This window comes from Neolamprologus multifasciatus, chromosome 10 (assembly GCF_963576455.1).
Source record: "Neolamprologus multifasciatus chromosome 10, fNeoMul1.2, whole genome shotgun sequence".
In the NCBI taxonomy this organism is placed as follows: Eukaryota; Metazoa; Chordata; class Actinopteri; order Cichliformes; family Cichlidae; genus Neolamprologus; species Neolamprologus multifasciatus.
Genome location: NC_140448.1, coordinates 33,619,035 through 33,633,019, shown reverse-complemented (window position 1 = coordinate 33,633,019; position 13,985 = coordinate 33,619,035). Strand labels below are relative to the sequence as shown.

General features: G+C 40.5%; 1 protein-coding gene across 2 annotated transcripts; it reads left to right on the top strand.

Moving 5' to 3' along the window:
- Nucleotides 1-3,127: 3,127 nt before the first annotated feature.
- Nucleotides 3,128-12,453, top strand: LOC146510687 (GTPase IMAP family member 4-like). 2 transcript variants are annotated; one of them, XM_085175060.1, is made up of 4 exons: nt 3,128-4,570; nt 8,264-8,821; nt 9,360-9,964; nt 10,007-12,453. In XM_085175060.1, the coding sequence occupies exons 2-4, from the start codon at nt 8,281-8,283 to the stop codon at nt 10,058-10,060; spliced, it is 1,200 nt and encodes a 399-aa protein (XP_085031186.1). In that variant the 5' UTR covers nt 3,128-4,570; nt 8,264-8,280; the 3' UTR covers nt 10,061-12,453. The 2 variants fall into 2 exon arrangements, with proteins under 2 accessions (XP_085031186.1, XP_085031185.1); XM_085175059.1 differs by having other exon boundaries at nt 9,360-12,453.
- Nucleotides 12,454-13,985: the final 1,532 nt, after the last annotated feature.

Sequence of the window (13,985 nt, the reverse complement as noted above, 5' to 3'; positions counted from 1 at the left end):
TCAGAGGTCCCTTTACTACGGTTCGGAGCCGCGGACCTTCAGTAACAGTAATAAATCACAGCAATAGTACATTCATGTAGTTGTAAACAGCATGATAATATATTAAGTAATCCAAAGTATTCAGAATACGTTACTCTCATTGAGTAACGTAACGGAATACGTTACAGAATACATTTTGGGGCATGTAATCTGTATTCTGTAGTGCAATACATTTTAAAAGTAACCTTCCCAACACTGTCCAGGCTTCATATTCTTGTCTGTTAGTGATGACTGAACCCAGGACAGCTGGAATAATTACCTGCTCAGGTACACCGTCGGACTAAACAGCTTTACATCACCTAGGTGATGTAAAGCTGGTGGACTTAAAGGAACACAATTGGAATGAGGTTTTTGCAAATGAAGATTCAAATCGTGCATATGATGCATTCTTATCAACTGTAATTTCACTATATGAAAAACATTGTCCTTTAATGAAAATCACTAGAAAGCATCACAGATCAAATAAGCCATGGATCACAAAGGGGATAGAAGATGCATGTAAAAAGAAAAATAATCTATATAAGAGATTCATAAAACAGAGGACAAAAGATGCTGAAATAAAGTACAAGTTATATAAAAATAGATTAGTAAATATTATAAGAACAAGTAAGAAAGAATATTACCACAAATTATTGGAGCAAAGTAGAAGTAACACACAAGAAACATGGAGGATATTAAATAGTATAATCAAAAAGGGCTCAAAAAATAAGAATTATCCAGATTATTTTAAAAAAGATAAAGATATTGTGCTTGATAAAACTAAAGACATTGCAAATGAATTTAATGATTTCTTTGTAAATGTTGGCTTTAATTTAGCAAAAGAAATTCCAGAGTCAAGAAATAACAACGACCTAAATAAACATGTCTGTGAAGGTTCTCAGTCTAAATAAACATATTACTCAGAATGTGTCCTCCATGTTTATTGGTGCTGTAACTCATAGAGAAATAATTAACATTGTGAAGACATTTAAAAATAAAAAGTCCACTGACTGTTTTGGTATTGACATGATATTAGTTAAAAGTATTATAGAACATATAGTGCAACCTTTCGCATACATTTGTAATCTGTCCTTTCAAACTGGTGTATTTCCCTCACAAATGAAAATAGCAAAAGTTATTCCAATCCATAAAAACGGAGAGAGAAGTCAGTTTACCAATTATAGGCCAATATCACTGCTCCCACAGTTCTCAAAAATTTTAGAAAAGTTATTTGTTAATAGACTTGATAAATATATTGAGAAGCATAATCTCCTAAGTGATAACCAATATGGCTTTAGAGTGAAAAGGTCCACTTCGATGGCAGTGATGGAACTTGTAGAAGGGATATCAAATGCTATAGATAATAAGGAATATACTGTTGGTGTTTTTATAGACTTAAAAAAGGCGTTTGATACGATTGATCATTCTATATTAATGAATAAACTAGAGAGATATGGCATAAGAGGGTTAGCATACAAGTGGATGAAAAGTTACCTGGATGACAGATATCAATATGTCGAATTCAATAATGTAAAATCTAAGCAGTTGAAGGTAACTTGTGGTGTTCCTCAGGGCTCTGTGCTGGGCCCTAAATTATTTATATTATACATAAATGACATATGTAGCATTTCCAAACTGTTAAAATGTGTATTGTTTGCTGATGATACCACTCTGTATTGCTCAGGTAAAAACCTGGAACAGCTTCTGACTACAGCGGAAAAGGAGTTAAATATATTAAAAAACTGGTTTGATGTAAATAAGTTATCATTAAATATAAAGAAAACAAAATTGATTATTTTTGGCACTAGACAAATGAAAAATGTATCTAAAATCAGGGTTAATGGAATTGAAATTGAAAGAGTGACGAAAATAAATTTCTTGGAGTGATAATTGATGATAAGCTGAGTTGGAAGTCTCATATAAACCATGTGAAAACAAAAATGTCAAAAACCATTGCTATTCTCTATAAAACAAAGCATGTCCTGAACAAAAAATCATTATACACACTCTATTGTACTCTGTTGCTTCCATATATGACTTACTGTCTGGAGATATGGGGTAATGCATATAAAACGAACACTCTTCCTATTTTCAAGTTGCAAAAAAGAGCTATAAGAATTATAAACCAATCAAACTATATAGAACCAACTAACATTTTGTTTATTAATCTGAATACCCTGAAATTTTATGATTTAGTTGAATATAAAATGGCACAGATAATGTATAAAGCAAAAAATAACTTGCTTTGCCCCAGGACTCAGAAGCTGTTCAAAGTCAGAGAGAGTCAATATGACTTAAGGGGAACAGATTTCTTTAAAAAAAACAAGATAAGGACAAATATAAAGCAGAGATGTGTTTCTGTTAGAGGAGTTAACCTGTGGAATCGTTATGACAGTGATTTAAAAAGGTGTAGTTCATTTTCCTTGTTTAAAAATATGTTTAAAAATAGAGTATTAGAAAAATATATATATCAAGAATGAAAAGAGCAAAAAAAACAAAAACAAAAACAAAAAAACCTCTTGATTCTTTTGCTTTGATGTAGTTACTTATCTAAGGTGGAAAGTTTTTTGTTTTTTTGTTTTTTTCTTGTTTGTTTGTTTGTTTGTTTAGTTTTTGCTTTGTTTTATTATTTGCTTCGAGCCCTGTGTACAGGAGCTGCATGCAAAAAGATCTTTTGTTAAAAGGGTTGGCGTAATAAGCAAATGCTTCAGCCAATACCTTTTGATTAGCCTTGTCTCATGCTTTCTTGCTTTGTGGTAGATCTTTGTTCTTCACTGAGATATTTGAATGCTAATCAATAAAACATATCACTATCACTATCAGGTTCAGATCAGTAACACAACCTTAAAAGAGGGCGGAGTCATCTGCTGTGGTGGAAACTAAAGCTCAGGCGAATCACGATGTGTTAATATCAAAACTGGCCTTTGTTTAGAACTGGGGATAAAAAATAAACTGGTTCAGATATTTAAAGTGTTTTCTAGTGAAATACTAATGACTCTAGTGATTTTATTTTGAAGCGCACTCCTGTTTCCGGTGTCAGCAGTTCGTTCTTCAGTCACGAAGACGGAACCACAAAGAGGAGGAAACGGCCTGAAAAGTTCAGGTGAGTTTCCGGGTCTCTGCGCGTTTGTTTCTGCGTGTCGGTGTGAGCAGCTTCACCTGGACAGGTGAGTGCAGCGGGACCAGCAGGGCTCCGGTGTGACCGACTGTGAGGGCCTCGGCAGACGAACCCACAGACAGAAGCTGCAGATAGTGATGGTGAGATGAAGCCTCATGATGAACTGAAGCTTTCCACCCAATTGGTCGACTCATGATTCGAAGCATTGTGATGATTCATTTGCTCTACTGCGCCATCAAGTGGACAATTAAAGTGAAGCGGGCTCTGTGATTATAATGATGTGTAAACCTCTAAACTGAATAAGTAAATTGTTTTCTTGGTTATTTATCCCGAATATTGTCTCAGTATGTGTGATACAAAAGAGAAAGTGGAAACTATCAGGACAGAGTTTTGGTATGATTGTGTAACTGTTAGCCTCAGACAGTCAGTCAATAGTATAATTCAGATCATAGATCAGTACATTTGCATATTTTTATAACTATAAAAAGAAAGCTGACACTTTCGAGACTTTATCTAATGTGTAAGCATCACAGCAGATGCCTTAGATTAGAATCAGTGAGCTGTCGGCTTTCAGCCCCGACCGTGTCCGTGCTGTCTGGTGAGAAAGGCGACATCTCACTGATTGTGAGGCGTCAGCGCTTTGTGTTTACGTCTTTGTGCAGAATCGGTGTACCTGCTCTCATTTACTGTTTTAGCTGTTTGGTGGTGGTTGAAATGTAGTAATATTTATATTAAAAATCGATTCAGGATTTTAATGAATCGATATCACGTTATCCAAGCTAGAATCGATTTTAATCAATAATCAAAACCCGCTAGTACCTGTGTAATCATGCTTATGTACATCTGGATAATGACACAAACTAGTATTTGGCGCTTCACTTTTTAATAAACTAAAAGACAGAAATCAGATTATAGGATCTGTAGTGTTGTTTATTTATATGATGGTGCTTATCATTTGTGATATTTATTACTGTGTGCATACTTTATTAGGAGAGATAAAATGAAATAAAAAATCTCTTCCTTCCTGGTTCCATCGAAGAAGAAATGCTCAAGTAACTATGTAACACGTACGTAATCCAATTCCACAACACAGTGTGATGGAAATCAGCTGTGTTTTTCTGCCAATTTTATTTCGAATCTGGCGCGAACCGGTGAACCAGTCCCTGAATCAGTCACGTGGTACGGACTGCCCGCGAGGCCTCGAACGTCACTGCATACGTAATAAAAGCAAGCCTCGATACGCACTTCACAGAAACGCCCCCGAGATTACCCGACACACGATTCGACGCTTCGACACACAGGACACATCACTACTCGGCAGACGAACCCACAGACAGAAGCTGCAGATGTTCGTTGGATCGTGTTCGTCTTCAGGTGTACACATCTGCGCATGCCCGAGTCTCCGTGAGGCCTCCACAGACACTCCCGTTCACAGTAAGTTGGGTGTGAGTGCGTGGGGCGCGTTATCAGAGATTTCAGTCATATGTGTTCACCTCAGTAAAGTTGGTGAAAGAACAGGAAGTAAACCAAAGATTAAAAAAGAGAAGAAACGTTTCATTCACGGGCTCTTCGTGGACGTAAACACTGTGGACTAACAGCTGAGGTTGGACGAACATGTCGACTATCGACTATAGGCCGACCTTTTCACCGATCGCTTTTACAAGAGCGCTTTATATTTATTTGGCCATGAGCAAGTTTGGTGCTAGTGTTGGTTGACGCTAAGAGAAGCAGTCAACGGAAAATAATAGTGCTGTTTTAACAGCTCCCTCCCCAGAGTGCGCCCAAATGCAGCAGCATTCAAACTCAGAACAGAAAGAAAGGTCGGCAGCAGCCTGTGATCAGAAAAACACAAAAACATTTTATTTAAACAAAAAAGCACAATGTTGGGGAGGGAAACAGAGAGAAACTGGCTTCTTTTCCACTATAACTGTGTTTACTGACCGGTCCAGTGTTTCTGTCTGACACACTGGACCAAACAGCAAATACAAAACTAAACAAAAAGTTAAAAATCAAAATGAGTCTTCCAGTGAACATTAAAAAATCTCACACGTCTTTTGTGCGATTCAGCGCATCTCAAATGAATAAATCAATCAATAAATGAATTATCCAGAAAGTAGCTATGTTACTACTGAAACAAACAAGAAAAGAAATAAATATAAAATATAAAATATTCCCTCCAGACAAAACTAAATGTGCAAATCAGTCCGTGCATGATCACATTCCTCCGCCCATAAAAAAGTCTGCGCCTGTGCGAATATATTGTTGGTTAACGGACCGACAATTTTTATATGTCGCCCAACCTTAGTAACAACCAGGCTCAGTGTCTTTGAAGATTCTCATTCATCCTGGTCATCGTAGCCTAAGGAGCTTGGAAAGGGTCACATGGTGGAGAGTCCATGTGACCTTAGAACTGAAGAAGCTTCTCAGATGAAGGTGAAACGCCTTCAAGTAACTCAAAGAAGTCCAGACGCTTTTCTTTCCAAGCTCCACACTCAGTGCACCAGCATGAGCCCACAGCAGTCTGCAGGTCCCACTCATGTCTGTGGAGATGTTTACCTGATCAGCTCATTGATGTCACTCTAAAGTAAGAGAACACCTGTGAAACGCTGTATGCACAGTGTGTGGATGTAATCATGTATACTGGTTACTGATGTGCCAGATGTTTATATAGATAACATCTGTTTGCTGAGTGCAGCTACAGCACACTAACTCCTCCCACTCTAATGTTGATGAGGTCTGTATCTGATCAGTCTGTTACCTGGATGTTAGGTGTCACTGGAAGGGTGGGGATGGTGTATGTGTTAATATTAATGATGGTGTATTTCCACTGTGGTGTGAGTTGTGTACATACTGCAGAAACAGCAGCATTATTCAGTCACACATTATGTTACGGTGCATATTTACAGGTGCCATGTTTGTTAGTACCATGTTTATAATCCTTTTATTGAGCTATATTTATCCAACATTAATGTTCCTGTAACTCCGTGTTGTGCTGCTCTTAGAGTCCTGCTCTGTCTGCTCTCACCCATGTGTTGCTCAGGTTGGTTGTTATAACCAGAGGTCACTAGGAGATAGTGGTGCAACGAATCAAAAATCTCACGGTTCAGATCGGATCATGGTTTTAAGTCACGGATCGGATCAATGATCGGATCATGGTTTTAAGTCACGGATCGGATCAATGATCGGATCAATGATTGGATCAATGATCGGATCAATGATCGGATCAATGATCGGATCAATGATCGGATCATGGTTTTAAGTCACGGATCGGATCAATGATTGGATCAATGTTCGGATCAATGATCGGATCAATGATCGGATCAATGATCGGATCATGGTTTTAAGTCACGGATCGGATCAATGATTGGATCAATGTTCGGATCAATGATTGGATCAATGATCAGATCAATGTTCGGATCAGCAAAAAAAGAAAAAAGACAAAAATGTAACATTTACTTATTGAAGTATTTTCTGCCTGTTAAAGACATTCAGCTCTGGACTCATTCCACGCAGTTATAAAATGATGGTACACTATAGGGCAGTTCAGTCTTTGTATCCACCACTGCAGTTTTATTTACACAGCGCCAAATCACAACAACAGTCGCCTCAAGGCGCTTTATATTGTAAGGTCGACCCTACAGTGATACACACCGCTCGTTATATCGCACTCTGCTGTGATATAACGAGCGGTCACGTGGCTTTCCGTTGCCCTGCAGCTCCACCCATTTGTAGTAGTTTGGGCAACAGAAGATGTCTGGGACAGTTCAGCCATGACTTAAATCTTTTCCTGCTCGTACCTGCTTGGAACGATCTTGTAAGGGTGGGTTTTTATAATCGATTTATTGATTAAAATCGATTCTGGCTTGGATAACGTGAAATCGATTCATTAAAATCCTGAATCGATTTTTTAATATAAATTTATTTTGCCCGAAACGCCAGAATCTCAGGTGAAACCTCACAACATTTCAACAACCACCAAACAGCTGAAACAGTAAATGAGAGCAGGAACACGGTTCTGCACAAAGACGTAAACACACAGCGCGACCCGCCGATCAGGATCAGTGAGATGTGACTTTCTCACCCGACGGCACGGACACGGTTGCTTGCTTGTTACGCACAAGTCTACCGTTGGTTACAGGCTGTCGGCCGCTGTTTGTTTCCTTTTACATACTTCCAAAAAGAAAACCTAATTTCTGCCGTTCAATACTGAACAAATTTAAACTTTTTAAAATTATGCAAAATGCAAAACGCTCAGCCATGTCTCTAATAAAACCGAGGTGATGTTCATGTGTTGATTAATGGTTTTCTTTCGTTTTTGATGTACTGCAGAATATTTGTATAAAATCCCAGAACAGGAAAATCACCTTCATGTGTTTTATCTTCAGCTGCTTTGACACAAAGGCCTCGCTGTGACGCTCACACCTTTGATAAAATCTGGAAAGTGTCAGCTTTGTTTCTATAGATACAAAAATATGTAAATGTGCTGATCTGGATTATAATATTTCTGACTGTCAAAATTTCCCAGATTCAAATCAAATCGATTCGGACCTTGTGAATCGGAAACAAATCGATTCTAGAAATCGGTGACGATACCCAGCCCTACGATCTTGCCACTAAAGTGGACGCGCAACAAGATATCATGGCGTGGCTCAAGCATGTTCATCATAGTTTAAACCGCTTGTTTTGCACACGGCCTCCCGTCTGCAGCTAAACAGCTTCTGTAATAGCTTCAGCCCGGTCGGATTGGGCAGCAAAGGGCTGCTTAAATGCTGCAAACTCCTCTGCTCCTCCACTTGGACCGCTAGCGCTGACCATAGCTATCGCTTGACAGACCCACCACGCCACCATACACGTACTTTTTTTCTTCTTTTCCGTTGCACCACTATTAGGAGATGTACCCGTCACGATCAGCATTGTTCTGCCCCGTGTTAGCCAGTCTGGATGGGTACCTGCTGTTAGCTCCTCAGCCAGTAGGTGTGGATCATGTCAGGTCATATTTCTGTTGTATGTTTGTACTTCAAACCTCTTTAATTATTATCTGTACTGTGGTAAAGCACAACAGGCAGACGTGTACAGAGTAATATGGTGATGTACTGTGAGTCACCACACCTGTGCTCTCTCCTGCAGGCCTCTGACGTTCAGCCATGGATGATCATCTCTCCATCGTCCTCCTGGGAAAAGTTGGAGTTGGTAAAAGTTCTTCAGGAAACACCATCCTAGGACGAGCAGCGTTTGAGTCCAAACTGTCCCTCGGACCAGTGACCAAACTCATCTGTGTGGAAACGGGAACTGTATTTGGGAAGCAGGTCTCAGTGATCGACACTCCAGAGATATTAGGATCAGAGCAGCAGGTCCAGACCTTCTGTCAGTGTGTCCTGCAGTCTGTCAGACCTGTTCTGTTCCTGCTGGTGATCAGAGTGGGTCGGTTCACCGAGGAGGACCACAGGGCCGTGGAAGCAGCGAGCAGAGCGGTCGGGCCTCACAGGCTGGAGAAATGTTACCTGCTGTTCACGGGTGGAGATGAACTCAACACATCAGTGGACGATTATGTTTTACAGAACAGAGCAAGTTCACTTCCAGATGTTGTAAAAAGGTTTTCACAGAGAACTTACCTGTTCAACAACGAAGATGGAGGACGGGAACAAGTGAGAGAGCTGCTGCTGAAGGCGGGACACCTCCCCCCAGGTAAGAGCTGACCTCCATGAGACAGATGCAGCTGTGAGTGTGGGCAAACAGCTGCTCACAGCTGGATTTGCACTCTGTCAGAGAGCTGATGGTGCCACAGCAGGCACGTCAAAGTGAATTTACACTGAGGGCCACATACAGCACCCTCGTTAAGTTCAACTACTCATTTAATCAACATGACATTACAAAGACACGCTGCTCCGGTGCTGGTGTGGGAGTCTGTATCAGAGAAGCTGTAAAATAATACAATCCTGTGAAGGTTGCTAGATGTTTGGCCTCCTTTACATTTTCCAAAGATGTCCAGTGGGTCCGCTGGAGTCTTTGATGGGCCAGTTGTGGGCCCCGGGCCTTATGTTGGACCTCCCTGTGCCGACCAAAGATCAGCTCAGTGCTGAGAGCAGCTGCAGCTCTTCATCACAGATGATGTCAGAGCTGCTGCTGAGGTCACATGACCAGTGTCAGTTTGTTCTCAGGCTGTGAGCTGCAGACAAACTACAGGAAACACTTTCACTCATGACGCTCTGATCTTCTCCTACAGGTGGAGCAGAACTCAGGATGCTGCTGGTGGGGAGAACTGGAGCTGGGAAGAGTGCAGCAGGAAACACCATCTTAGGAAGAAGAGTCTTTAGATCTACACCATCTTCTTCCTCAGTAACATCAGAGTGTCAGAAAGAAACATCTCTGTTTGCAGGTCAGACCCTGGCTGTGGTTGATACTCCAGGTCAGTTTTTCACCTTTGGAAGTCAAAGGGAGAGTGAGACAGAGATCGCTAAATTTGTCTCCTTTGCTGCTCCTGGTCCTCATGTGATCCTGGTTGTGATCCAGCCTGGCAAATTCACTGAAGAAAAAACAGTGAGAATCATTCAGGAGATGTTTGGAGAAGCATCAGCACAATACACCATGGTCCTGTTCACCTGTGGAGACGACCTGGAGGCTGATGGAGTCACCATAGAGAACATTATCACTGAGTGTCCAGCTCTCCATGACTTCATCCGTCAGTGTGGAGGAAGATATCATGTTTTTAACAACAGAAGCAGAGATCCTGCTCAGGTCAGAGAGCTGCTGAAGAAGATCAACACCATGGTTCAGAGAAACAGAGGAAGATACTACACCGACGAGATGTTCAGAGAGGCAGAGAGAGCCGTCAGAGAGGCAGAGAGAGCCGTCAGAGAGGCAGAGAGAGAGAGGAGACGATCTCTGATAGAGAGAATCAGCCTCAGTCGTGTGTTTTTTCACTGATCTTCATCATTAATTATTATTAATCATCGTCATGAAGACAAAGAAGGAAAATGTTCATTTAACCTGATTAAAAACTGACAGTCTGATTATTGATCATGTGATTATTATTATTAAACAGCTGTTTGATCCTGTGATCAGTCTGATTGGTGATGTTATTGATCAGCTCCTGATTGGATCCTGTTTGTTTGATTATATATATCATTAGTGTTGATGTAAACTTCCTGTCAGCAGTTTAAACCATGTTTAGTTCAACTGTCACGTGACTGTGACGTCAGAGGGGACGAACTGACAGCGGTGAGCAGAGCGCCCCCTGTTGACCTGCACACAGTTCCTGACCAATGGGATTAGGGCTGGGTCATATCATACCGTTCATGGTAACACCGGTGTAATGTTGGGCAACGATAAGAAATGAAATATGGCGATAGAATATGGGTAAAACGCGCACGCCAGTGCCTTTGTTTTCATACGCACACAGCGGAAAAAGCATGGCGGCGACGCAGAATGAGAAGAGCGAAAGTGGATCGTTGAAAGAAACGATGAACCTAAACTGGTTTGTAAAAATGCTGCAGCTTCACTGGTGGAACTGGTTTAGCTTTCGTCAGATACACAACAAAGCACTATTTTTGGTAGCGCATGCTAGCGGGCCGTCGTTATTACCGTGTTGTTTGGAAAATACGGCACACTTAAAATCAATCCTTTGATATATCTGAAAGTCGACAGAGCCCCTTATAATCCCGTGTGCCTTATGTATGAACTCTGGTTGTGTTTACTCACCTCGAAACGATTTTATGTGCACGGCGCTCGAAAATCTGTCAAATGTTTTAAGCAAGCAAACAATTTATTTATATAGCACTTTCAGATCAGCATGGAAGCTGGTTCAACAGAAGAGGAACCACATACAAGGTCTTAAATAATCAGGCCCCATCTTATCTTAATGACCTTGTAGTACCATATCACCCTATTAGAGCACTTCGCTCTCGCTCTGCAGGCCTACTTGTTGTTCCTAGAGTATTTAAAAGTAGAATGGGAGGGAGAGCCTTCAGTTTTCAGGCCCCTCTTCTGTGGAACCAGCTTCCAGTTTGGATTCAGGAGACAGACACTATCTCTACTTTCAAGATTAGGCTTCAAACTTTCCTTTTTGCTAAAGCATATAGTTAGGGCTGGACCAGGTGACCCTGAATCCTCCCTTAGTTATGCTGCAATAGATGTAGGCTGCCGGGGATTCCCATGATGCATTGGGTGTTTCCTTTCCACTGTCACCAAAGTGCTGCTCATAGGGGTTATTTGATTGTTGGGTTTTTCTCTGTATGTATTATTGTATGACCTACTGTACAATATAAAGCACCTTGAGACGACTGTTGTTGTGATTTGGCGCTGTATGAATAAAATTTAAATTGAACTGAAATTGAATTGAAACCTGTTGTCCACCCTGGAGGAAGAGTAGTTAACTCGGTGGGTGCAATATTTACCAGAACTGCTTCAGGCCTATAACAATTTTGCCCATGATGGCATGCTCGTCTGCCAATTGAGCTTTCTATGAGGATAAAGACACAGAGCCAACAACCACCCAAGAGTGGGTTAAGAGACGTCATGAACACCTGAGGCTGACATGCCAAATGGTGAAGAAGAGCAGGGAGAAGCCGGATGAAGGACAGGTATGATGTTGGAGCTAGAGCAGCTCCATTGCTCCCAGGAGAAAGGGTTTTAGTCCATACAACAAGAAGACACGGACATGGTAAACTGGGAGCACACTGGGAGGAAGAGATCCAAATCATAGGCTGTGTCCCAATTCAGGGTCTGCAGCCTTAAAGGCCGCATTTTAAGGCCGATTACGTCACAGCGACGAAGGCTGTCCCAATTCAAAGGCTGCTCGAAATGCGTCCCTCAAATATGGGCAGAAATCTGTGCCGTCAGAAACTGAATTTGAATAAGTTAAATTTGAATTTGAATTGCTCAGATTGAATCTGAATTGTAACCTGAATAAATGCTTTTAAAAACTGAATATGAATTAGCCTAATTTGAAATTCAATTTATTGGTTTGAAAATGATCATCACTAAACTGAAATTGAATTTTATAGTTTGAAAATGAATTAATTTGCTTTGAAACTGTATTTTATCTTTTAAAAATTCAGCTCTCGAATAATTTCAGATTCACTTCTCACCGTTCAGTTTCTGTTCCAAAATTCAGTTTTTTGGGACTTACATCCGGTTCCTGTTCAAACGCAGATTAATAGAACTACGTTTTACTAGCGGACCGAAAGTGTTACTGACGGGAATCTACAGCATCTTGAGCTGAATTCAGACTTCAGAAGTCATTCGTCATGTCGAACGACCAGCGGATAAACTCTCAGGTTGGTAATAAATGTATTACATGTATAAGAACATTATTATTATTATTATTATGTATAATTACATGTATAAGAACAAGCGTCATGTTAACAAATGAGAGCCGTACAGTAACTTTTATACTTAATGTAGCTGCTAGCTAAAAACGCTAATTTGCCATCACCAGTGTGGATTCAGCTTTGACAAACAAACATGATCGACTGTTTCTAGGAGAATTCCAAAGTTGTCATCTTCTCCCTCTCAGAGCTACAGCAGGGAAACATGCAAAACGATGTCCAAACCTTTGTATTTTAGCTTTATTTATGTCTTACACAGCATCCCAACTCTTTAGCTAACTTAATAACTTCAGCTAAAGTGAATAGTTAGTCTAATTCATTAGTGCAGCATTACTGGATCACCTCTGTTTGAAGTGATATGATATCATATACAACTATCACTGAATCACTGAAACAGCAAACTTTGTAAATAAACAAACAACACTTCTCATTCTCTAAACGTTTGGCCACAGCTGTAGATTACACTGTCAGTGCTTCTTCACTCTTAACAAGAATTACATTTCTAAATTCTCTTTGTGCATTTACAGGTAAACAATATCTAATATTTTATCTAAATGACTGCTTTGTCTTTGAAAAGGTGAAGAGCCTGAGGCCGGTGACGGTCCAGTTCTACTCTAACTACATCCTTACAGCTGCTCACAGGACAAGGCCACATTCCTGTCCTGCCAGAAGAGAAGAGAAACTTCTTCATGCAGTTCAACCACACCTGTCATATTCCGTATGACAGGGGTCTCAAACTCCTGTCCTCGAGGGCCAGTGTCATGAAACTTTTCCATGTGTCCCTGGTGCATCACTCCTGAATACAATTAGGTCATTAGCAAGAGTATAGAACGTGACTGCATGCTGAGGTGGCAACCCCTAACCCTACTCAAGTACATTTAAGTAAATGTATGTATTTGTAAACATATACTTCTAAAATACTTTTATTGCACCATGTTCACTCATGAGCTGCTGTAACATGAATCAAATGGCTGAATTGCCAACTCAGGGACTTGTTGCAACAGGGACACGAGTTGCAGGACAGCGGCCCTCGAGGACTGGAGTTTGAGACCCTGCCGTATGGTGTTCATGCAGTTTTCTACCCCACAGTTACAGCATGTCTGACTGCCTGTTCAGCATATGCACAAAAATATATGAGTTTAAGCATGACAAAGGTCTTCCATTATGGTGTTTGTCATCACATGTCACAGACATCTGGATGATCATTTGGAATAAACAAGAAACTGAAAACTTGTTACTTCTTTTATCCTTATTATTATTTTATTTTTCATTGTTAGGCATTAGGTTTATTTGCAGTAGTCCTTTCCAGCTTCTTTCCCTCTTCCATGTTACTGTGTCAGCTTGTCAGCATCTATTTGGGTTTGGAAGTGGAACAGGAAGTAAGGAAATCCAAAATGCCATTAAAACCAGGAGAGGTTCTTATATTTCAGAAGAAATGACCTCAATGCCATATTTTATTTAGGAACCCTAGAGAGCACTTCTTATAATTTCACCCTCAGATGAGCCAAGCTACGACTGTCAGG

Bases quoted from the DNA above. Each gene is read 5' to 3' on its own strand.
- LOC146510687 (XM_085175059.1), top strand. From the start codon at position 8,281: ATGGATGATCATCTCTCCATCGTCCTCCTGGGAAAAGTTGGAGTTGGT. The intron at 8,822-9,359 runs GTAAGAGCTGAC...CTTCTCCTACAG, and splicing joins GGCGGGACACCTCCCCCCAG to GTGGAGCAGAACTCAGGATG.